The following is a 26410-nucleotide window of genomic DNA, read 5'->3' on the forward strand; positions in this document are numbered from 1 at the left end:
GGTGTCACTGTGTTTTGGAGGCTCATCTTACTGCAGCTAGTGTGTTAGTTAGAACCTTGAAGGTCCCTGACCTTTGAACTACAACGTCAGACCTAGGTGGTGCTGTCCCTTTAGTCCCGTCGACTGCACATTTAAGTTATTTTCTAGTTATGGTCATAGGCAGAAATGCAACATGTAAAAACATTTTAGTGCTGTCTGAGTCTTATCAGTCTGATTCAGTGACTTTCAAATGGCTCCCACGTCTATTCTGTACTCATCAGAGTTGTCTATTTCTCAACAAGTATTTCAGATTATTTGAAAAAAACAAAAACAAAACATGGCAATGAAATATATTCACCGAAAAGAACTGGTTGTTAAGTGTCTCTTTTGTTGAATAAAGCCAGTTTATTTAAATGTCTGGCGAATAGAGGTTCAAAAATTAAAAGCAGCTTGAAATGGCTGACATCAAGGGGCACCTCTTCACATTATTAGCACCCTGCTAGCTAGAGATGCACACTGTAATTTGAAAACCAGGATAAAGAACTGGGCCAAGTACAAAGAAGAAGTTTGTTAGCAAACCTTTCAGGGTTTGTGGTGAGTCTCATTAGCCAGTAAAACGTTGTCTCCATAACTCAAAAGTGGGATATTAGGAAGTTCCCCCTGTGAAAGAAATAGCAAGGGAAACTTTCCATGCTATTGTCAGCAAAACTGCGTCATAAATTTTTACTTGTGGTTCAAACAATTGCCCCTGATCACTAAACCCCACTCCCCTTAAGTACTCTTGCTACACCTATCTAGCTTTAACTCTCTCAGCCACTCAAAATCCTTGGTACTTTTTTAAACAATGGATCCTGAAATATTAGACAGATATAGCCAAAAGCAGGGGTCTCATTTTCAACTGGCAACCATCTGCCAACAGACATGGCAACTGTCACTGGCAGATTATATCGGCTATAGCTAGCAAGCTAATAAAGCTAACTTTAGCTCCATGAATAGGTTGAAAATGCTGTCTTTGGCTGACTTTTAATGTTTCCAGCTGACTCATTTTAAAATGAGAGCAATGTAAATGGGTATGAACTTGATGGCTACATTCTGTACATGATATAGTGCTAATGAGTGTTATTATAGTTAAGTTAAGCTTTACAGAAGTCATCTGTTGCAAATGAGCAAATGGTGAGAAGACGTGGCAAAACTCTCATATGGGAATGCAGCACACGCTGGAATAGTACCCAAGACATGATCAAATGACTGCTAGAGACAGACAGACAGACAACTCAGTCAGGTGCTCGAGGGCTTGAGTATGGTCATGGTCCTAAGAGTGACCGGGAAAAGCTTGAAAATCTGCTCAAATTGTGTTTGCCTTTTGCTGTGCACGCTGACCAGCTCCAAACGGCCAGTCCTTGTCTTATGTTGTGCCATGCCTTTTAAGCATGGAGGCACACTTACTTTCCACCACTGTTGTTCTGAAGCCTGTCCTTCAATTGCTGCTGTATCTCTGAGAGATCAGTTTGGCATTCTCAACCCTGACTGTTGCAGCTTCGATGCCACTGCAGCAGCAGCCTGCCTAGTGAACCCCGGTGTTTCATTTGCTCTGCACTCACCAGAATTGAAATCTTTGCAGAAGGCAGTAGGGTCATTTTTATAGACCCTAGCAGGGCAGTCTCATCCAACCACAGCCTAAAATGCCTCAAGGGCCACTGAAACTGCCTCACCAGTGCCCTATGGCCTCAAGAGATACACTTGTCTTGCATCCTGCCTGGAAGGGAGCAGGTCAGGTAATAATGTCATGAACACTCCATCAAGTGAGATGACAGAGTACATGGATGAGATCCAGCAAGGAATTGTCTGTGACAACCCACTGTAGTTCTGGAGGGTGGATGGCTTTAGATTTAGTCACTGCCCCTTTCTCCCAAGGTTTTGTGGAGCGCATTTTCTCTATGTGTGCGCTACTGTCGTCTGGTCTGAGAAATTGGGCTTGCTCGGCTTCTCTCGAGCAACGTGCTTTCCCTAAAGATGAACAAGAAGTTACTTGAATAAAGATATGTGGCGGCATGGTACACATGGCTGTGTGTGTGTGTGTGTTCCTGTGTGTGTATATGTGTGTGTTTGTTTTTGTAGCAGCTTCATCTCCAGCTGAGTGTCTTGCTCACACATGACCTCATTCGCCACCACCCCCACTGTTGGGGGTGTTGGTAGAGTAAATGCGTGAGAGGAAATGTTTTGGAGAGAAAAAAGGTGCAGAATTAAAGTTACAAAAAAAGAAAAAATCAGGAAAGGTACGCAAATAAATAAATAAAGCAAACACTCAGAAAATGATCATATGTCTGATTTAAAAACAAAAAACAAAAATCAAATTAGCTTTGGAACATAAGAAAAAAAAAAAAGAATATCCAAGAGCATCTGTCCTCTGTGTACCACATATACACTGCTTCCCCCACACTGTAGTGCTGCCCATTAGTTTCATAAAGGTCTAAGGCTATCTGGGGGAATTCCCTCAGTGGTTGATTTTATAATTGCTTCCGGCTACAATATTGGCCTCAGTGTACACTCAGCTGAGTACCATCTTACCACATTAATTGTGTGCAATATAGCAGCGCTTAAGAAGAATGTAGCCTGTAGCCTAAACTGCATTTATTTTAAGGGGCTATACATTTGTACATTGCAAATTGGCATGTTTTCCTATGTTTTCCAGTGTGTAGGCTGTGATTAATAAGGTAAGGGCATTCTACAGTAAAAAAAAAAAAATGATACAAGGCTTGTTTTGGGTTTTTGTTCAGCTATAGAGTAATGAATCTGAATGTTGTTTTTTTTGTTTTTTCTTTTACAGCTAAGAGCTGGGGAGACAGCTGCAGTCATTGCCAGGGAGTTGGCGGAGCAAACTAAGAGTAATCTTCAGGCAGGGGACATCACCTACACAGTTAAGGCCATGGTTCAGCTGGTGGATCTCCTTGACGTGCAGCTGAGGAACCTCACACCAGGCGGCAAAGATAGCGCGGCCCGTAGCCTCAACAAGGTATTGAGAGAAACTGTTTTGTAAGAAATATCAAACCTGCCTTTCATCCACTTTAAAAGAATACTCTGACTAGCTAAAAGGCTGGGTAAACATAGCCTGCAGGAATGGTGACCTATCCCTCTTCTTGTCCACACTGTTCAGATCAACATTTATAAAGGAACAGACTCAAAAGGCAGAAATTTAAGCGAAGAGTTTTACTCAATAGTGCCAGTTTTCTGACTTTGAAGCCTTTATGAATTTCCAAAATGGAGGCCTGCCTACTACAAGAATTAAATCAGGTCAAACCTGAAAGTAGGTATTGTTTCAATGATCTGCTATTTGGCCCTGTGCTGTCAGGTAAAATGATAACCACCAATTTCCCGTGCACTGCTGCATACTAAAAACAGACCTTCACTTTCACATCTCACTCTAGTATCATGTCTTATGCTATCAGTTTACTTTCTTGTAGTTTAAAAGATATTATCCATATGTTGTGTTCGTCAAAAGCACTATATTTGTACCACTTGACTTTCACTAATAGGACAGGCTAAGTTTTCAGTGGGCTTGATCATCTAAGCTGTGGGAGTGCAGTGTTTTTCATTTTTGCTGAACCTGAAGCTAATGCATTTATTTCCCAATTCACAGCAGAGCACAGTCAGGGGAAGTAAGCTAAAATAATACTTTCTGTCTGCTGAGCAGCCAACAGAAAAGCAAACATCAGTGAAATTCAGTGAAAGTGTCAGTCGTTAATTTGCTGGAGCAGCTTCACTTGTAGAAGGGCCTGAACACCTGTTCTCAGATAGCTTTTTCAGGACCATTTTTTTTTCATTGCCACAACAGACACAGATGCCCCCATTGAGATTTTAGTGCCAGTTTTCTCCAATGGAGAGGGGAGGCAGTAAAGATAGCCAAAAGGCCTTGGAAGGGACCGTGACGAGTAAATTCACACTGAGGAGCAACTAAAGTTTATAATACCTCTTGAAAAAAAAAAGGTTTCTCATAAAACCCAGCATTCAAAGTAGAGGAACTGCTGTGGACGAGATTGCTGTTGTGGTCTTAAGTTTCTCTTGTAAAAATCAGGAAATGTTATAAAGAAGAAAAAAAACAAAACGCTGGGCTGAGGGGAGTAAAACAGCCTCCAAAACCAGGATGATTTATTCAAGAGGTCATGGGTTTGCCTTAGATTTATAATTCTTTGTCCACTCATATACATTCCATTCTTTTGGTATGATACATCTATGGAAAAAAATGTCCCTACAGCTTTCTCTTGTGTTTGACTTCTTTTGCAAGGGAGAGATCTCCCCCAAAAAGCAACGGAGCCCACAAAAATCTTCCTCTCTGCTCTGGCAGTGGCTGATGTTTACCTCCCGACTTCAATCATTTTGACACAATCTGCAAAGAGCTAAGCGAATTAAAGATTATTTTTTTTGATAGCGAAGCACATGCTCTCTGCCAGCAGACAATGAAAGGATTGAGCTGGCAAACGGCGAGATCAGTGTCATTTTCATGATCAAAGGGTAGCTGGCTAACGGCACGGACGGGACCATTTCCAGAGGAGTGGGCTGTGATGTAGAGCAAGAGGCTCCTTTTTGGGGAAACGGTTCTTTTAAGAGCTAATCTGCATGGGATTTATAATGGTACCAAGACCTAGCTGTTAAGCCACACCGTAGCTCTGTTGGCTGCACTGTTTGAATCAGAACTCAGTTAAAATTGTTTACTCTCCATGCAGTGCTGACAGCACTTCTTTGAGCCTTTCTGTAATTTTTCAGATATGCTAAATTGTTGCTAGCATTATCGCTCCATCAGTGGTGACAGAGGGTTTAATGGACAAATTGCTCTCCAGAGCTCTCACCAAAATTTCTCAAGTGAAAAGTAAAACTTAAATAAAACGAAATGACGTTTAAGAGTGTCACAGGCGTATTCCCACTCGTCTTGTATGTTTCATTTCAGTTCTAATTGACAGTAGAGTCTCTCCTGTTTTTCCAAGATAGTGTATAATTAACGTATATACTACTTTTCACACAATTTATGTAAAGTGAGCATTTGACTTTCAATCATAAAGTAAATTATTTTTTTCTCGTAATCTGTATTTCAACCAGAAATGTATTTTAAGTGGATTTGTTTGAGCTGTTGACCTTTTGCTAACTCTTGCATTTTCTTTGGGTTACAGCTGCAGAAAAGAGAGCGCTCTTGCCGGTTTTATGTTCAGGTATTTGGACCAAATTTTCCTAATAACTACTTTCCATCCCCTCATTATGGCAACTTTGCTGTCACTTTCGTTTTTACCATATAATTTGAAATTTGACCGTTTGAAGTGCAAATACCTAGCTAAAAACACCTAGCTATGAAAACACAAAGCCACAGTATCAAAGTCAGTACGTCTGTACCATATACTGTGTTTCTGGTAATGCTAATGTTATATCAAAGGGTCAGATTTCATTAGTGTCATATCAATTACATTGCATCCAAGCAAGTGCCATCAGTGCCTCCAACCTACCAATTCATGAGTCATATATCATCGTTTTCCCCTGCATGGAGTTGTCATGATCTTCCTTGTCTAATATGTTTGGTCTGAGCATGAGGCTAAGAGTTTTTATATTTTAAGACGCCACATATCCATTGTGGATTTCTCAAGTGTCTCAGTCACTTCAAAAAACGCCCCAAAACTATCACATCAGAACTGCTTTCCACTGAAATAACCCACATAAGTGGATAGCATCAGTCAAAAATAAAGCTCTCAAGCATGTAACATACTTCTACATTTCTCAGCAAAAGCTTAAGAGCCAACAGAAGTGACCTCATTTTACCAGAAAGTCAACTTCTAACTACTAAGTCAGCCAAAGTCATGGCATGTTATGATTCTCCCTAATGCATAATACATTTGTGTCCCAATTTAGGAGGGTCTCTATCAATTCACTCAGCTATTTCTCGGGCTACTGAGTGACTTTGTTATCCCTAGGGTGACATTTAAGCTGCCATCAGAATCATAGAATCATTTCTAGCATGACAAGAGAAGTATGTGAGAAGTTGACATCCCTGTCTTCCATACAGATGGCTCCAATAAAGCTGCACATTAGAGCCAGATGTTGTTTTATATGTATGCTCTACAGCACTCATGTAAAGCAACATGTATTTTGTCCTGATTCCTCTGGGGCAAGTCAGAAGGCACTTCATTATGTATAGTCATGTGATTATGCAAATGACATCCAGGTGGAATGTGCAGTCTGAGACTCAGACTTTTGGACCCCACTCTATGTGTGTATATGGTTAGTGTGCAGGTGTGTGGTATATCATATATATATATATATATATATATATATATATATATATATATACACACACACACACACATACACATACATACACACCCAATTGTAGCTAAAGCCTGATATACAATGGGGTCCAAAGTCTGTGACCACTTTCCTATTCACTTGAATGAGAAAGTGGTGTGTATGGTGCAATGGAACACACAACATGAGAGAAGTGAGTTTGGCTAAACAAGTGAACTGTGCCAGATTTCCTCAATATGCCTATATATATATAACTGAAACTTAATGGCAGTGGACAGGAATGATTGAAACTGGGATACAGTGATCCGTGTAAAGTTGGGGGGGGGGGGCATTGGCCACTTCCCTACTTCCAACCCCCCTACCTCCGGTGCCCTTGCTTGGACCACATCCATCTTCGAACCCGGCCTTAAATCAGACACATCTGTAAAGTTCAGGGACTGTATCTTGCACGGTAATGACCATATCGCAGTGACAAGACCGATCCACAGACAGAAAGACATATAGTACTCAAAACCACCTCTGTGGTAGTTCCCGCTACAGTAAGTGTCTCCAGGACCACATTTTGGCATGATGACACACTCGCAGTCACAAGTTGGAAACGATATCAGCCACTCTGTTGTGGCTGGTAAAGAGCCAGTATTGAGCCACACCGCTGCACTCGCTGTCCTATTCTTTCATTACAGCGAACATGACTGTAATTTCTTTTGGGTCATATGCCATCCTAGTGCTGTAACTTTACAGAGTGTATTATTCTGCGGTTAAAAAAGTCCCAACAAATGCACTATTTACTCCTTTTTGGAGTTACTTTTTTTTCTGAAAGCTACAATCCCCAGCTGTTTTAGGAAATAAGGACCTTTTTAAGAAATGAAACTACATATTTGTGACCCCTTTTTAAAGGTTTTTAGCAGGAACAAGTGTGCTTGGGGAATTTGGAAAGTGTTGAGATATGTAATAATATCTTTGGTTTTTTGTCTTTTCATTGGAACTTTGACAAGAAGAGAAAAATAGACTAGGGCCAGCCTTATCATTTTAAGTGCTGACAGGCTGCAAATCACAAGGTATAGTTTATGCCAATATATATAAAATAATATTAACATTTATTTGAACAAGACTAGCCTCTAGCATGACTTAAGAAGAGAAATAACACAAATTTATACTCTCTTCTGATTTACATGTGTCTGTATGCTATTGTACCTGCATCTGGGTTCATGTTTCCTTGGCGCATGTTATAATTTGAGGATGTATTGTGCACTGCCATCCATGACTATACACAACTGCTCAGCTGTGCACCCTCGTCCTCTGTTCTGTCCCCTCGCTGGGTTGACAAATTCAAATTCAAACAGTGAAGTGCTTTCACTTGATGAACCAGAATAATGGAGGAACATCTGTGGCCGTAGTTAAATGCATGCAGTAACTCCACGTGCTACTAGCCTTTGAGGGACTTTCATTGATTAGGGAAATTGGGCAATGTTTTCTCCGACGGGGCCCTGCTTGTTGACGTAAGTGGGATTAGCAGAGGAATACAAAGCAAATGAGAGGTGCACCTGCCTCTGCTCTCCCTCTGCTCGGAGCCCATGCAGTTTGCTGAAAACAGAATGTGACAGTACCTGGGGAAAAGTTGGATTGTGTAAGTGCAGATGTGGTTGTGGTGAAGGAGAGTCCTAGTCCAAAATAAAGTACAGGGCTTGTGGTTGATGTGTGATGTGTCTCTAAATGAGATGAGGAGTGATTCTCATCTTGATTGAGGGCTTCCATCATGCTAAAGTGGTAAACAGGTAGATGACATTCGAATTCACCTGGTACGGATGTCTTTATCTTGTCAAGATATCAGGGACTTTATAATACAAAGAGCTTCATTTGCTGTTTCAGTTACATATTCATAAACAGTTCAACCTGTAGCAGTCTCCCTGCCTCAGTTGATCTTTTGCAGATAAAACAATGATTTATTATGAGTACTTCTGAATATTTTTCAGTTGTTAATAAACAGTGATGTCTGCTACATGTCACAGCCAATTTCATTCCTCTGAACAGAGTTTGGCCTTGATAAAGCTACAAAGCATATAATGATCAACTCCCTGTGTTCTGCGTTTCCCTGCAGGAATTTTTTCTCTGTTGTGCCCTTTGATTTTGAACAAACATGATAAAAATGGCGGCCTTCCTCCCATGCCTTTGGGTCATATAAATGGCAGTGTGTTTATAGGCAGTGACATTATGGTCATCCAATTACTGTGATTATTTCTATACATGTTGTACCAAGCTAAAGTCAAACACGCTTGCTTTGAAATGGCTTCTTCCTCCGGCATTTATTTTGGTTTAACTTGGAGATGTGGGATTTACAGTAAGTTATGCCATGCATGCCCCTGCTTCAACACATAAAAGATCAAAGTCACATCTCATGCCTTAGTAGAAGCCAAGTGAGTGTGAATTTGGAGGATACAGGGAGGATATTGAGCTCCAACCCCTCATTAAAATTACACCTTTGCATGCAAAGATGAGCGGTGGGAGTGTCACAGTGCAGGATGACCTTAGAGCAGGCAAAACGGAGGGAGGCTCCTCGTTCAGGAATGTAACAAGATGATAAAATTTCACTGGTTGTCAATTTGTTGAAAGATGAAGATAACCACATCCTCATAAACAAAGACCTCCTCATCTGGCTGCAGTGCAGAGTTCTGCCTGAATAATCTGCGCAAGCTGTTTCTGCTCACAGTGGGGAGACTGGAAGGAACTCTCAAAACATTCAGGGATTTGTTTTTGCCATCAAGAATAAGTTTTTTTAATTGTTTTTTTTTTTTTATATGAGATTTAGGTTTATTCACATATAGTGCATAGAGCAAACTACAAATTAGAAGGTGGAATTAGCTGTACTCTGAGAGGTACCCTGTGAAACATTTGACCAGTATTAACACTATGGAGCTAATAATGCTTTTATGGGCTTTTTTGAGTGGATCCTGGTTTTCGTTTTGCTGTCTTGTGTGTACATGAAGGTGGCATGACACACATGATCACTGCACACTATTTCAGTGATTGACAGTTGGCGGCAGTGACGTGCCAAGAAAAGTAATGATGCCACATCTAAAGCAAGGAAGAGGAGGGACCAAAAGCTTGCAAACATCGATGTAAACAACATACATGCACCTTTAATTATTATTTCCACAACACTAAACCCATCTGTGCAACATAGTCTTGTTATACTTACCAATATGCTTCTTCGAGCTTCCCTTCTAAAGAGAAAAAACTATGCTAATTTTGTTCAACCAGTGTTAAGTTACCATGATCGAAACTTGGCACTTCCTGCACATCATGTTTCAAATTGAAAGCCTAGTAAAAATAGGAGGAATTATGCCTTCTGAGGAGCTGGGTGGCTTTTAATGTGAAACACCTGTGCAGGAAATGTTGAGATTCATTGATGGTAGCTTTACATATTGACAGACTAAGTAAATGGAAACAACTGGCAGTAATTAGTAAATAAAAACGGTAGTTTAATTTGAAAAGAATATCTGATGGGGTTTGTGTTTTTGAACATACATTTTACTGAATTTAGCAAGACAATAGATAAACATGGACGAAGTTTTGAGTTTGCTTTCACAGCAAACACCATTAACAGCAAATTAAAACAGCAGGAGATCAGAAAACAGATGGTAGATGGGAACGTCAACAGAGCCAACGAGCTGAACGTTTTTTTTCAGTAGATACAAAATGCAGCCTCGCATTGACCACTTTGATCAAAAGCCACATAGCAAACAATTACATCTCCAACCCACTGATCATTTGTGCTACCGAGGCGCTGAGTAGACCCAGCAAAGGCTGCTTGTCCTGACGGCGTCAGCCCAAGTGTGTTCAAGGCCTGCGCCGCCCAGCTGTGTGTCATACTCAAGAACCTCTTTAACCTCAGTTTACATCTGGAGAAGGTCCCTGTGTTTTGGAGGACATCCCTCCTGGTTCCTGTAGTAAAGAAGGCCCGGCCAATTGGATGCTGAAGTGGATTACGCCATCATGTATCTGCTCCAGCGTGCCTACACTCATCTGGACAGGCCAGGGGGCATGGTCAAAATCATGTTCCTTGATTTCTCCAGTGCCTTTAAAACCATTCAGGCTACCCTGCTGGAGATGAAGATGACTGCCAAGCAGGTTGATGCTCCTCTGGTGTCCTGGATCATTGACTACTACCTTACCATCCTCCGTATGTGCGCCTTCATAACTATGCATCACACACAGTGGTGAGAAGTACTGGAACTCCCCTTTTCTCTTTACCCTGCACACCTTGGACTTCAGGTACAACACAGAGACCTGCCACCCACAGAAGTGCTCCAATTGCTCTGCATTTATTGGATGTATCATGGGGGAGGATGTGTCAGAGTACCAGAGGGTGGTGGACAGTTTTGTGGACTGATGTGAGCTGAGCCACCTGCAACTCAACATTAGCAAAACAATGGAGCTGGTAGTGGACTTCACGAGATCTAGGACTCCTGCTGCTCCTCTTTCCAGTAGGGAAGAGATGGTAGAGATGTTAAAGATTGTACAGGAGTACAGATACCTGGGTGTCCACTTGGACAGCAAACTGGACTGGACCAGGAACTCTGCGGCTCTCCACAGGAAGGGCAGCTCTTTTTTCCTGCGGAGGCTCTGGTCCTTCAACATCTGTGGCACCATGCTGTGGATGTTTTATGAGTTGGAGGTGGAAAGTGCCACTTTCTACGCTGTGGTATACAAGTATATAGATATATTATTATATTATATACTGTAAATCATATTATATATATATATATATATATATATATATATATATATATATATATAACATGAATTATACAATTTATCCCCTTTCTGCCTTAATTTTTTTCACTTATTTACTTCCTCTTTCCTAACTGAGTGTTGAGCTGTTGTAAGAAATCAGTTTCCCTGCAGAGACCATTAAAGTTATTTTGATTCAATTTTTGATTACTAAAGAGAGAGAGGGTTTCATGAAATAAGAAAGAAGAACCTTACAAAGATTCTCAAAGAAGACAAATGATTTGACTAGCAGGTAAAATGAAATAGGCACAAAAAAGGCAGAAACGATGCAACAGCTTCACCTGTACCACGAGACATCCAGTCAGATAGAAGAGGAAAGCGAGAACAAGATATCCCACCCTGTTTGATATGTTTTTTTCCCACATTTTGAGATGAGCCTTCAATGTTAGTGAGAGAAAACAAGTGAGAGGAACCAACTGGTGAGCAGCAAGGGAGGAATGAGGGGATGAGAGCTGAGTGCACACAAGCCAGAAAGGGAAGAGAGGGAGATCAGCCTCGACCAGAATCAATTTCCCAGACCCAGAGTTCATTTCATCAATCAGCACACAGAGAGAAGCACACACGCCACTTGGTTGGCTTGGACTCGTGCCAAGTGAACACTAATGTCCACCTCTCCCTTCCTTCCTTCTGCAATGGTATAAATGGCCTGTGTACTGCAGCTTTGGAACATTCCAGCATCGAGTCCAGTTAACAATTAGCATTTCCTCATTAACCAGGAACTAGGATATATCTTTTTTTTTTTAACACTCTTTCAGCACTGAGAAATAAAGTAAGAGTTTGCAGCAGAGTGAGCTGATACATTTGACAGATGGAGTGGCAGTGTGCTAATAGCAGTAAAATAGCAGCAAGCCACCATCACATCTCTGCGACGCAACTGCACAGAGCGTGATGATGGTAGTGGTGTGCTGCTTGGGTGCACCCCATCCCTTCTCTCCCATTCTTGTGTGTTTTCCCGCTGAGGCTGGAAATTATGTTCTTCTCACACTGATCTCATGAAATTTTGTAGAATGAGCCCAACATTTTCAAAATGTAATTAGCCTGCTCTGGGAGAAACAAGATTTCCCTTATGGGAACGGATTACATAGAGGAAACACAAATACATACAGGCAGGGTTCGGGCATCAAAATAGCATCATGGAGGGAAAAAACATGGAAGTCTGGTTGGTGTATGAATACACTGGCCATCTAAAGACATTATTTTACTTTAAAAATGTCATTTTCAGCCTATGTTATTGTTTAACCAACCATCCAATCATAACCTTAAACTTCATGCCTACCCATAACCTTTTCACTGCCATCTTAGTTTAAAGGAATAGTTTGACATTTTGGTTGCCTCCAAGAAGTCACTGTGCCCAATATATATTTTTGAATAGATTAAACAAACAAGATGTAACATGTTAATTAGTGAGCTTTAAAGGTGCTGGTAGCCGGAATTGGTTAATTTTGCACCGTGTCAGACTAGCTGCCTCCCCCTGTTTCCAGTCTTTATGCTAAGCTAAGCTACCTGGCTGCTTGACAGCAGGAGTAATTTTGAGAATAGAGAGAAAATAGACAAAAATATACTTGGGTTGTAAAGGAGCAGTTGTCTGGACCAATCCAAAATCTATGATGACATTTTTTTTGGATAAACTTTTCACATACGCCCTTGGGTGCAAAATCTGTCAAAAAAATATTTTGATACTTCATAGGAAAAAGAAGTTGAGGCTTTGATATAAAGACATGTAAATATACATTTTTGACATGTACTTGGCATCAGAGCCATAGCTGGGATTTTAAAAATACAGTCATTTAATAATATTAAAAACCCATCAAAAAAGTGCCAGTGAAAAAAAATCAAGGACATGAAATCATCGTCTTCAGTGACAGCTTTAGCGCTGTTTCTCACACATAGATAGAAGAACAAAACACTCAGGAAAGGTAACAACACAGAAAAGGCATTTTTTTAATTTAATATGACCTTTAACGGAAGCTGTTTTACTGGTCTAAATTGGTTGTAACAGTAGGTAAACTATTTTACAGAGTAAATGCATAAAAACGGCCCTGTTCAATGTACAGTCTTGTCATTGAGGAATGTAAGTGTCCCTGCGCAAGGGTCAGGTTTGCTTCAGAATTTCCTATCACACAATTTGACCGTCTCTTAAATAGCCTTGACAAACATTTTTTTCAACAGAGATGCGCCTCCTTATGTGTTTATGAACACTAAAGGACAAACTTTTTGCATTACATTGTTTGTGTGGTGCTTGTATACTCAAGTAACTCTCTCATCAGTAAAACATACTGTGAGTCACCTGCCTTCCAACATGGAGACGATACTCCACAGTCTTTAAGTCATAATTTCACTCTCTGGATTGAATGAAGCAAAACTGGCATACCATGCGCATATTAATAACCGTAATGAATAATTTCCACCACAGTGATTTAATAATCTATTGCATGTCCAAATGATGCACAATGAGCAAATGTCAGCTTTATTGCTTTTCTTAGGTTGATTTTATAAATGCCTGAAGGGCCTGTGAGAAAACCGATCTTTATTCTAATATTCCGTTTTGATACACCCTACCCCATGGACCCTGCCCCCGGTTTTTTTATCCACTCTTGTTTATCAAAGATCCGATGCATATTCCCTCCTCATCAAGGAGCAAATATGCAATCGCTTCTCTTGTCTCTTCTGCATGTGAAAAAGCAATACGGCCTCCTCTGCAGGTCCATCAATCCTTTCCCTGAGGAACCATTATTTCAGTTTTTTTAAGAAGTGCTGCAGTAAAAAAAAAAAAAAAACGTGCAATTGTGAACAAAGAGAAAAAAACATCAGTGCCTGAAGAAAAAAAGCTCTTTAATTGAGAGCGAATCAACCTCTACCTCTAGCTGAATGTCAAAAGGTTTGAATGGAGATTGGCTGCAGATAATGAATAATTACATCCAAGTTGGTAGTCCGCCCATGCCTGTGTGTGTTCCTTGCGTAGCTGTTTTGCTGTGCGTGGCCTGTGGTTTGTGTATGTGCCTGCAAGTTTGTGTATGTTTCTGTAAACTAGTAGGTGCCAGAGGTGTGTGTTCCCTCTTGCGTCAGTGTCTCACAGTGTGTGTGTATTTGTGTGTGTGTGTGTGTGTGTGTGGTGGTGTCTGGGTGTGGGCGGCTCAATGTGTGCAGAGTATGTTTTGAATGAGCAAAAAGCCAGCTGGTGCTATTTTGAAATTCTCAGCCAGCGCCAGTGAATTGAATGCAGTCAGTCCTCCGTCTCTCCTTGCTATCACAGTGATTTGAAACAAACATAAAACTTAACATTATCAGGTAGCTGGGGGGTCCATTTCTTTTATGCTTTGTCACTATACCGCCAGTTTTTTTTCCCCCTTTCTTTTATGATCAGGAATTCATTTGATACACTCGAGCACAAGATTTCTCTTATTGCTTTTTGGCTTTATCCTCATGCTGTTTGGAGTCACACTAAGACTCTTATTCCCTTTCATAATCCATTGTTCAAAAGGGGGATCTAAGCGAAGTTCAGAGAGAAGTTCGGTGGCATGAAACCCCCTGTTTTTCCATACATCATAGCCTCCATCTTCAGGATGTCACAAATGTGTAACGTGACTTTTGAAGAAGTGCAAAAGACGTATTAAAATTTGAACAAATTTTTTATTATTTATTATAGTTATGCACTTGACCACCTACTGTACTGTAGTGACGTAGAAATAGCTTTTTCTTCTAAGGGCAGTCAGGCTCATTTTGCTCTTCAGAACTGTGGTACTGGGAATGAATTGCTTTTCTTGACCAATTAGTATTCCGTTCATAAATCTTGCCATTGGCATTTCTAAATCTTTAATGGCTCTTAATTTTTCATCTTGTCTTGCAAACATTCTTGTTTCTTTCTTGCTTACTAGTGTCTGCATTGTTGTGGGGAGATTAAAGAAGGCATAATAGTTGTCTAACGGCATTAATATGCAGAAAAGATTGCAGCTGAATGCTTGCAGATAGCTGCTACCAGCAAATACCTGGTACATCCATTGGAATGTCTAAATGTGGTGGTATTTTTTGTAGTGCCTTTGTGTATTGGGATTGTCTGCATGGAAGAACATTTATTACACCAATTAAAGACTCTAGCCTCAGGTCATGTAAGAATTGGCCTCTAGTCTTGTAAGCACTGGCTCTGATATATTTACATGATTAATTCTTCCTGTAGATAAAAGGAAACAGCAACAAAAGCAAGCCAAAAACATATCCAGTGTCATTACAGATTCAGGTGTTGCTGCTCCTAGTTGACGATCCACGTCCAAAAGCATAACTTGAAAATGAATTGGAAATAGGGTCATGAAATTGCTCAGTAGAAAGCTGATAGAATTTTCAATTCAAATGAAAAAGAGAGGGGAAAAAAACTCTTCATGCTTCTTCCTTGCACACTCCCACAGGATTGTGTGATTTGTTTTTTCAGTCCTGAACTCTCTTTGATCTTCTTTCACTCAAACCATTTATCAAATCACCATGCAGTCCCAGGCCAGCTTAGCTTGTTTTCACTAAATCAGTGATTTGGACTCCCCAGGCCATGGTGGAGACGGTCAACAATTTGCTGCAACCGCAGGCCCAGGCAGCGTGGAGGGAGCTGAGCACAGGCGAGCAGCTGAGGGCCGCCACCATGTTGCTGGACACAGTGGAGCAAGGGGCCTTCGTCCTCGCTGACAACCTGCTGAAGACGGACATAGTGCAAGAGAACACTGAAAACATCCGTGAGTATTTGCTTATGATACTTTAACTGTATATCTTCAAATGCTAATGTTACTTACTGTTAATGAGATGCCGATCCAACCTTTGCTAGCTTAGGTTTTCTGCTGACACGGAGTACCCATGAAATAGCAATACTGTCTTTTTCCCAAACTTAAAAATCTGTATCAGGGTTCATCGCTGTATGAAATTCATTGGGATCATTCTTATTTACAGTAAGTTAGCATGTTGTTTTAACTGCGGGAATTAACTTCTGAGCTATAAGTGGAGACACACATATAGCGAACAGGGTTGGTGCTTCAGGATTACTGGTGCTGTGATAAGATAGAAAAATTAGACAAAAAGATGTCCTTGCATGCTTCTGTGGCTCTTCACCTTACCACTTCACCTTTTTTTATTTTTTATTATGTAGCTCCTCTGTCTTGTTAATAATAGTAATAGGTAACATTGATTTTTTTTTGGTTTTTTGAGTAGCTATCCTGACCTTTACTCAGCTTCTTCTATGCAATGTTTTTGTAAGACAACTACCTGGAATTGAATAGTCAGCACTTCCAGTTTTAAAATAAAGGCCTACCAGTGCCTTCATATTAGGATGCATTATTTTGAAGCCCTTGTAGAAAGTGATGAGTAACAGTAGTTGCCTGACGCATCAAAATTAGCTCCTTGCAGCAAATGAATGAAGGAAAACAACTATCTGCATTTTCTATGTTATTTGCCAAGGATGTAAATAGAAAAAAACTGAATGTCAGGAAGAAATGTACACTTTAATTTGGTGGTCTTCATTTCTATGAGTAAACAAGCTTGGACAGAAATACTTAATTTCTCTTCAAGCTGCTGGGAAACAGATTATTACCTCAGCTGGAAGACTTGGCATAGCCAATTATGATATTAAACGAATTTGAAGCTAAATTTAAAGAGTTGAATGTCTGGTATGGCCTGTAACGTTCTCCAGGGGTGTTTTTCTGGAGCTTCACCCTTCACTGGTCTTGTCCATTTTACATGGGTTACGAAGTTCTTCATACTGCTATTGATCCAGGGTGCTGCCATATTGACGGCAGAGCACTTGAGGCTGTGGAAAAAAGTGTGAAGGTCACTGGATTAATGTTTTCTGCCTCACAGGAGGTTAAGTTAGGCAGGGCTGCTTATGGCTGATGGCTGATGGCAGTTAGCTGTAAATTGACAATTATCTCAAATGATTGTGTTTATATTCATGTCAATTATTAGCTGGAATCAACCACTAGTTGTGCAGATCGGGGAACATTGCTCATTATTCAGTGCATAAATACCAAGTCAACACAGATAATGGAACTACGGTCATTACTGTTTTCCCTAGCGGGGCTTTTGAAAATTGGATACATGGTTTGTTGAAAAGTGGAATTTATTAAATCTGCAGTTTGCATTGAGAATCATTTAAAAAGCACAAAATAAGATGGAATAAAATAACTTTTTTTGCAAACGGTGGCCACTGGGGCAAGGGGAATTAAGAAAAAATAATGTTATGATGTATCGCCCTCTTCTCTGAACATTTTTTTTTTTCCCCAAGTTCCTGCTGCCATGGAAACCTAAAATATAGGTCTACTGACTTAAAAGGAAGCAAGCGTAAGGAGAATTAATAAAATGGATTTTATTGTATCTGGCACACAATTCATCTGGGTATTAAGGAGATTCTGGGCTCGTTTGGAGAGGGGAATGAGACGATGCTTGCACAACTTTATAGCGCATGGTGGTAGCCTGGTTAATTATGTGCTGGTGACATGTTTACTAGGCCCTATCTCTCTGTTTGCTTGGCTTATTTTTTTCAGCCAGTTGGCTCCTACAATCCCTCATGCCAGGCAGGGCGGTTAAATGAGGACAAGGAGGCCCATTTAAACATTGATAATCACTGCAGCAGCTAATTATTGATCTCTTACACTGAATTACATATAAAGTGAAGGGTGTTCGGGAATACTGTAGCTCATACACATTGCACCTGGTGAAATTCTCTCAGTGTCAGAGGGAGAATGTGAGCCGCTTTCCTTGCCTTAAAGTGAATCTTAAACAGTAAGAATGCCTTGTTCCAATTTTAGATTTAAGCTGGTAATGAGATCTATTTTCTTTGCTTTCAGAGAAAAAGGACTTTTCCTCACCCATTGTGTCTGTGTTTGTGTTTACACGTCACAGTGCATGTGCTCATCTAGGGCTTTGTCTGCACGAGAGGGTACTTCACTCTCTGCATGATAATCTTATGAACAGATTTCTGCCGATTAGCATGTTATTTAAACCGGCTTTGAAGGTATAGCCTTTGGGTCCAACAACTACTATGGCATCAAAGAAATTCCCTAAAGCCCATCGTAAGCTCTTTTACACAACCACACAGAGGAAAGGGAATAAGTAAGGGAGAAGAAAAACGCTTCCCTTATTCTGAAGGCGGGCTTGGAATCCTGGGAATGGTGATCTATCTGGGGTATTGTCTTAGCTAAGTTGAATAGGAATGTAATACCAAAACCCCCTGGCCCTTGCAAAAGCACAAGAGAATGTTAATACAAAGGGGTTTTTTTGGGGGGGGGGGGTAAAGAGAAAGTATGGGAAGCCTTGGTATGAGAACAGATGGAAAAGGAAGATTTAATGCGGTCTCCTTTGTAGCTTTCCGTGGGCACTAACCTTTATCAAAGTCAGCGGTGTCATAGTCCACTAACACATCAGCTGAATGGCTTATCAGGCTTAATGAAGTTTCTGTTTCTCGCGCTTGACAAAATTGTGTTTCAAGTTGAGATTCTCCGCTGCAGACTAAGCAGACACTTTATGTGTTTTGCTCGAGAAATGACTGCCATTGGTGTAGTGCCAGAGTAGAAGTGAATGCAGTTCCACTGACCATGAAAATAAAGATTTGGACTGCTCATAGTTGGACAGGTGAAGGTAGTCGATATGAATGTGAACATTATTTTGTCTCAAAACACTGGTCTGAAATTTGTGGGAGTAACTAATCCAACTTTGATAAACATACATGAACATTAAATCTTAATTAAAACAATACCAAAAATACAGCACATGAATGGAAGTTTTGGGAGGTTGAATAGGGGCTGCAACAGCAGTGGTGCTGGCATGAGTGTATCAGCATAGCGTTGGAAGCGCTAGATTTAAACAGTGTGTAAATATGATTGAACTTTACTCGTCAGCCGGTAGCCGAACACTGATGAATGAGCCAGTGACTGTGAAAGATGGATGAAACAGCTGGTGCCAGTTAGCCAATGCAAGCTTCAGTTCCCTGTCTGAACTAAAGCTTTGCTCCATTAATATTGCCAATCTTGTCAGAGAAATTATTGAAGATGATATTACATAATGTAATAGTGGAACCAATTGTAAAATTTTGAACTCTTCCTTTAAAGGTTTTTTTTAACCTCTAGATTACATACAGCTTTTGTGTCAATAGCATTACCATGACTGCATTTCAGCATATAGCAGGTTTTATACAATCCCTTTGACATTTTTATTTGCAAAAGCTGGTACAATAATGGTTAAAAAGTGTCACCCTCTGCATGAGCTACAGCATCGCTATGTGAATTTGCAAGTGAGATGCCACCGCAATACTTGCAGCTTGTTTACTTACACCTACAACCTGGATATCACTCCATACACTTCAACTCTTCTTTTGGAATGTGACATTTGTGCAACTTCCTTTTCTGTGTTTCTCCCTAGAAACTGTAATGAATCCGTGGATTCGTCTTAGTGCTGTGGGAATTAATGTGACATTTAGGAATGCCTAGACTTCATGCAGGTCACCAGTACTTGAGATTAGAGCACGCTCAACTGCTTTATTAAACTGGATTGTATCACACTATCATAACTTTGATGGAATGAGCTTTTTATTTCAGCCAGGCTGCTATCAGCTCATTTTCCTCTGCCGTATGATGCCAGAGTCTTTGAACCATAAATTAGGAGCTTGCTTCAGACACAACAGCTGCCACAGACGCAAGCTCATCTTCCCTCGCTGGTCTTTATCTCCTCCTCGTATCTCTCGCTCTCTCTGTTCTTCACGAGAAAAAGATTCCCTGCAAATGAAGGCGTCTTTTTATTTTTCGAAGGGCAAAGACATCCTTTATTTTTTACAGTTTAAGAAAAAATCATTTCACCTGAGCGCTTGATAATCACTTGATTAAGAAGCATATAGCAAGACACTAACATCCCCTGCACACTGAGAGTTGAGAGCGAGGCAGTCCTTCAAAGCGGTGTGAATCAAGGCAGGATGTGTTGTATTTAGTGCGTGTTAGAGATGCGCTGATTAATAAAAATCAGCTATTACAGGACCTGACTTTTTGAATGACTGAAGTAGCTGGAGATGTGTTTGAAGTTTGCTGCAGTCTCATGTGGTTGCTAGGTCTTTGCCTGGTGGCAGTGATGACAAGTGGGTCATGTAGAGGTCAGGTACAAAGCATCTATGTTTAGTTTTATTGTTCATTTAGTTTTACACTTAGATTTTGACATTTGTGCATGTTGAAAGGATCTTTTTTTTTTTTAATGCCAAAGTTCACATATTTTGACTGTACTAGACAATAAAAGCCTTGTTCATGTGGTGTGGGATCAAAGGTAGAAATAGAAAATAATCCAGTTTTTATGACTTGTGAGAACTGGCATCATCAGATAACTTAAAACTGCTGTGTATGGTCAGTGGAATACATTTTTCCATGAAATTTAATTACTATGAATAATGGACTTTGGCTGATATGATGCATCTATGTTTGCTTTTTCAGGCAGGGTGTTATCTAGCGCCAAGTTGTATCTATTGGAGATTTCAGAAAAGACTTTTAAATTGATGAGAATGGTATTTAAAAGTAATTTATAGTACATGGCAGTGTTATCAATCTTCTCACTTGTCTTGCACTGTCAGCAAGATTTCAAATAAGCGTATATCCTAAAATGTTGAACATTTCTTTTAAGACGTCAGCTGCATATTGAAAACTGTTCTGCCTCTGCAGTTTCTTGACAGTGCAGTTTACAGCACTTTTTATGTCTATTAGCTTGTGTATCATAAAAAAACTAAATTATTGATGACTAAATTTTTATCTTGCTGGGATTTGTTCTGTGTGCGCGCAGAGCTGGAGGTAGCAAGGATGAGCACAGATGGGAATTTGCCTGATCTGAAGTTTCCACAAACTGGAGGACAAGGCAACTCTATCCACCTCTCTGCTAACACGCTAAAGCAGCACGGACGGAATGGTGAGTAGACAAACCTTTGAATCTGCTTTCACTGGTCCTCTATTGTTGGTTTGAAGTGTAATCGTACACTTTGCATAGCTTCACTTGTATCATTCAGGTTGGTGATAAAACAGAAACAAACTGCTACTTGACTATAATAGAAATCCTGATGTATTACTTGAATCATTATCTGGCTTACAAGATCCTCTCTAATTAATCAAAATTTCTTTTTGTTATTTTCTTTCTTTTCTACTTCTGGATGTGACATTGAATGGGGCTGCAGTGGTTTTGTAGGAATTTCATTACACATGCTTGTGAATAACTTTCCGATTGCTGCCCAAATCCTTTGTTGGGCTGCATATAAAGCACAGGGATCATTCTGCAGTCTTCAAATAGGACCCTGACAGTAGGATTAGTTAAGTTCAAGTGCTGCCTCTAAACTGTAAATGAGGCACTTAGACACAATACATAGCTATCTTCAGGAGCAATGCAGCCCCATTTTCAGACTTTATTATCAGCTCATGCAAATCAGAATCGACTCAAGCTGAGCCCAGCGCCTCTCCGCTGGATGGCTAAGTCCAAGTCCAGCCGTGCCCAGGCGGATCATTATAGCAGGGTGGTGGATATTTCCCTGTCATCCAGTGCTGCAGCACCCAAATTATTTTCTTTTCATCTGAGTGAGTGATCCCAGTAGCGGCGGGAGGGAACCTTCTTTCATATCAGTGCTCAAAAGTGAGATGGCAGGAGGGGAAAGAGAGATGTGTAGGATAAAAAGAGAGGAGGAAATTATTAACAACAAAAATGCCCGCCTTTGTCAATGCCAATTGAAGAGTGGTAACCACATTTTGTGAATACTAAATTAAAATAACTGTTTGTTGATGTAGGAAAGATTTCTCCCATTTACTGCTCGTGGAACTATTTTGCCAGCCTTGATACTGGTTTCAAATTTTGACAGTTTTAGGGTATAAGTTTCTGATTCTTGTGTCAACAAGGCTCCAACTGAGGGATTGATTCCAGTATTCTTTTCATTATCATTTCCAGTATTTCTCTAGTGTTGCTGAAGTTCAGCAGTCCAGTTTTGTAGGCAATATAAATAGCATAAACCTGGACTTCTTGCTTCTTGATAGAACACAGATGGAAGGAAAAAAAACATACCCAAATGGACCATCATACACATTCCTGTCACATTATGTTAGTTTTACACTGTGTGGCCAAAAGTGTGTGGACACTGTCCACATACAATAGATGTGTACTTTTAGTCTGGGGCTGTTTTTCCTAGTTTAGGTTAGATTCCTAGTTCCAACTGAACAGAATCTTAATCCTACAACATACAGTTATATTTTAGATAATAGAGTGCTTCCAGCTTTTTGGCAACAGCTTGGGGAAGACCCTTTCCTGTGTCAACATGACAGTGACCCCATGCATAAAGGGAGGTCCATAAAGAAAATGTTTCCTAAAGGTGCTTGCAGGTGCCACTGCTTCTGCTGTCCAGCAATACTGAGGTTCTGTATTTTAAATGGACACCAGCTGGACACATTTCCCCAGCTGTGGCTATCGGTTACCTCTGATTCCTCTCTGAATCTGCATCATACACCACAGGCTGCTTCCAACTACCTACTATAATGTCAATAAGCAACTAAATAGACAGAGTTGTAGCTTGAAATATGTTAGAGAAAATGGTTAGCAACATGAAAGTTATTTTTCATTATTTTCTAATTAATATCATAAGCATTTTTTATTGTCCCAAACTGGATAATCACACTTTGAAGCTGATGTTAAACCAAAACTATTTCTCTTCATTGATAAGTTAGTTCATTGTTGGTGAAAAGGTATACCTCTGTAATTTAGGGAATTTCAACAAAAAAAAGCTCCTCTATCTTGAGAAAGTTTTCAGCATCACCAACCAGCAGGAAACAGTGTTGGCAGTGATCCTGGCAACTATGTGAAAGCACCTTAAGTTGACTTTGGAGGAACTTGACTGGCCGACACCTTGGGGATGAGCTGGATCTCTGACTGCGAGCCAGGCCTTATCCCACACATCAGTGGCTGACCTTACCAATGTTCTTGTGGCTGAATGGAAGAAAATGTAGCCAACCTGCAGCCAGTTTCCAAAATCTTAAAAGAGTGGAGGCTGTTATAGCAGCATATTGATACCCATTATTTTGAAATGAAGTGTTCAACAATCACATATGCACAGCTGCAGTGTTCGGGTGTCAGCAAACTTTTAGCCCTATAGTGTATTCTTTGTTCAAGTTGTCACTAGTGAAAGACTGAACACTTCTCTTGCAGGTGAGATTCGGATAGCATTTGTCCTGTACAAACACATCGGGGTCTATCTTTCAACGGAGAATGCCAGCATGAAGCTGGGCAGTGAAGCCATGGCTACCAATTACTCCGTTATTGTCAACTCACCGGTTATCACGGCTGCCATCAACAAGGACTCTAACAAAGTCTACCTCTCTGACCCAGTCATTTTTACCATCAGACATCTCCAGGTAATTTTCTGCATCTGTATGTGTATGTATCTCTGTGTGGAAACGTGTTTTATTTTTACTTTGATGTTACTGCCTCTGCGTTTAATGTGCTTTTTGTCTTTTTCACTTTCCCTTAACGCCAAAAAAAACACACTTGCACATGCACTTTCTTGATAGAAACCTTCCATCACAATTTTCTCTATCCCTGAGGCACAACAAAGATGTACAAATCCCATCTCAAAAAAAAAAAAGAAAAAAATTAAAATGAGGAAGGTTTATTCTCAAAGAAAAGGTGTGAAAAAAATGTGGAAAGCAAAATTGCTCACAAGGTGATGCTGAGGATGCATGTTGTCATTTATTAGTTTGAACAAATACCAGCCTGATCTCCTGAACAAATATCATTCTTATTGAGCCTCACTGGAGGCTGCTTAGTCATTGTGGGAGTCGCGACTTCTCCCTCTTGACTCCATTATCTACTCCACACTCTGCTACCCTCCAAATATCCCTGTTTTGTCTAAGAACAGCGCCTTCAGCGATTATCGGGGATGTTGAACAACCATAAGAGAATTGCAGCGGGTCTCATGTGTAGGAGGGACCTGGAAGGAAGCAGCAACGGCAGAAAAACACAGAGCACAGAGGGATAGAGAGAGTCAAAGGACGATAGCTTATGGATGTCAAATTTAAATGGCTGGAAAATGTCAGTGGGCATTGTCAGTGTACTTATTGCTGTGACTCACCTGCATTAAGTGTAATTCGTAATTTGGCCTGTAGATTCAGTAATTTTACTGTTGGTCAAATGTTGGGGCACTAGCGCTTTTATACCCTTTTCTTGCTGAGCTCAAGTCATTTCAATAAAAACGTGCCCTTTTGGAAAAGTGTTTTTTTCTGCACTGTAGGTTCTTCCACTTATAAGACTGGAGTGCACCAAGAGAGCTGCTACTGCAATTGTCATTTCATCACATTAAAGGGCCATAAATATACAGACATTTACATATAGAGTAAATTTGGTGTACACAGAGGGCTATACAATTAATCATCTAATAATCGTGATTACATTTGTGGCTTCTGCAATTAATTAAACTTGATTTGATGCAATATTGACGTTTTGCATAGAGTGCTTGCTTTGGTGCATCAAATCAAGAGCTCCATATTCTCTGGTAAACCAATCAGACGTGTTGTTAAGTTAACGCTCTGATTAAATGGTCTCTGCTTCCCAGGGTTGGTTGTGGTGGAAGGCAAGATCATTTTCTAATTCATTTCTGTGGGTATTTTATAATCATAATTTTTCAGTAATGTATATTTGGCTCGAAGAATCAACAACTGATGAATAATAGTGATAACCATAACTGCCTAATAGCCACAAGTGAGAGAGAAACATTTTAGCCATAATAATGCAGCCATTATATACTAGAGCAAATTGAATGTGTGAAGTCCTGTATATGATAGGCTTCTAGACCAAATCAAAGTTATTAATTATTTGTCTGGCGTGTTGAGTCAACTTGGAATGAACCTCAGTTATCTTCAGTCTGTTACTAAGCAGGGGTTCCTATTTTTCGGGCTTCCCACAGTTAAGTCCCTCTCTCAACCATGAGGTTTTGGATCACTGGTCTTCTAGGATGATGATGTGTCCTCTAGTTATTGTTTCGCTTCCTTGCCTCACCACTTAATGGGACCAATTAAAGACATTAATGGAACAGAGGGTCATCCTATCTCCTTGATGTGGAATATTTTACACAGGGTTTGGGTGTGTGAAGGGTAAACTCTATTAGAGGCAAATTTACATTCACAGAGGATAAACCTTATTAGACTAATTACCCTAGGGTGAGTGTGAAACTATGAAAAACTCCAGCTCCTCATGGTGTTTATAGTGAAAAAGCAGATACATTTAACCTTGGAAGCTCTGAGTCACTGAGGAAAGGATAGTGAGTGTATTTTTTCTTCTTTGTTTCCAAAGCTACAAAAGAAATTGGGCTCAAGAGGGAAAGGCTGTTGATGTATCTATTTATCAGCAGTTATGTTTTGCTGTGCTTGTGTGATACCCAACCTCAGTGTTGTGGATGACTTTTATAAAACGGCAAGTAAGATAGCAGGGAGGCATGCTCGTTGTTAGGGCCGTGGTGCCCATTAAACAGTGGGGCAGTCCATTTTCACTCAGTGAAAGTTAAAGTGAAACGTTAAAAAAACAAAAAAAACAGCGAAAAACAGGCATGGGGCTGCCTTATGCTGCATGACAGTTAAACCACCCGTTATTCACTTTAAAATGGATATGGATTGCGGTGGCGAGATATAGTCTGTTTTGACTATGTTTATTCTACAAACAAAGGAAAGAAGCAATGGACAAATCTAATGTGTGATTACCTCCAGATCCCTGTGTTTCACCTGGTGATGGGACACTGCATGTTTTTCTCTTATTAATTCCACTTTGTGTCTGATTCTACTCCTTGATGTGTGTATATTTTTGCACTCTAACAGCAATCTGAGGAGAACTTCAACCCCAACTGTTCATTCTGGAGTTACTCCAAGAAAACAATGACTGGTTACTGGTCGACACAGGACTGCCGTTTGCTGGGCACCAACAGGACACACACCACATGCTCCTGTACCCATCTAACCAATTTTGCTGTCCTAATGGCTCATGTTGATGTCAAGGTAGGCCAGCTCTTTTCCCTTTCTTGGTTCTCAATGGACCCATTTATCCCAAAAATGCATTGATCCATCTTGGTTTAGAGTCCATTCCACTGGTTGACAAGAAAAGTAAGTATCAGATAGTGTAAAGCATTGTTAGGCAGAATGCATCCCTTCCATTGCTGTTTATCAATATGTTGTATATTTTCCTTGCTTTTTAGTTTAATTTAACTTTTTAGACTAATTTAGATATAAATATTTTCTGACCTTCACAGCACTTATAAACTAACATAAAAGGCCAATTCTGTTCAGGCATTTTTGAACAATGTGTGTGTATGTATATATATATATATATATATATATATATATATATAAGT

The 26410-nt window shown here is 40.2% G+C and overlaps 1 protein-coding gene across 6 annotated transcripts in view; it reads left to right on the top strand.

Annotated features, from left to right (window-relative positions):
* LOC120797388 (adhesion G protein-coupled receptor L3-like) overlaps positions 1-26410 on the top strand; it is a 212250-nt gene that overhangs the window by 147391 nt on the left and 38449 nt on the right. For 4 of the 6 annotated variants that reach the window (XM_040141016.1, XM_040141010.1, XM_040141013.1 and 1 more), the window contains 6 exons: positions 2807-2992; positions 5142-5180; positions 15584-15767; positions 20833-20955; positions 23224-23429; positions 25881-26057. In XM_040141016.1, coding sequence (XP_039996950.1) covers positions 2807-2992; positions 5142-5180; positions 15584-15767; positions 20833-20955; positions 23224-23429; positions 25881-26057 — 915 coding nt within the window. The remainder of the gene's footprint in view (positions 1-2806; positions 2993-5141; positions 5181-15583; positions 15768-20832; positions 20956-23223; positions 23430-25880; positions 26058-26410) is intronic. The other 2 variants (XM_040141014.1, XM_040141017.1) reach the window with 1 other exon arrangement.

This window comes from Xiphias gladius, chromosome 12 (genome assembly GCF_016859285.1).
Source record: "Xiphias gladius isolate SHS-SW01 ecotype Sanya breed wild chromosome 12, ASM1685928v1, whole genome shotgun sequence".
Lineage (NCBI taxonomy): Eukaryota > Metazoa > Chordata > Actinopteri > Istiophoriformes > Xiphiidae > Xiphias > Xiphias gladius.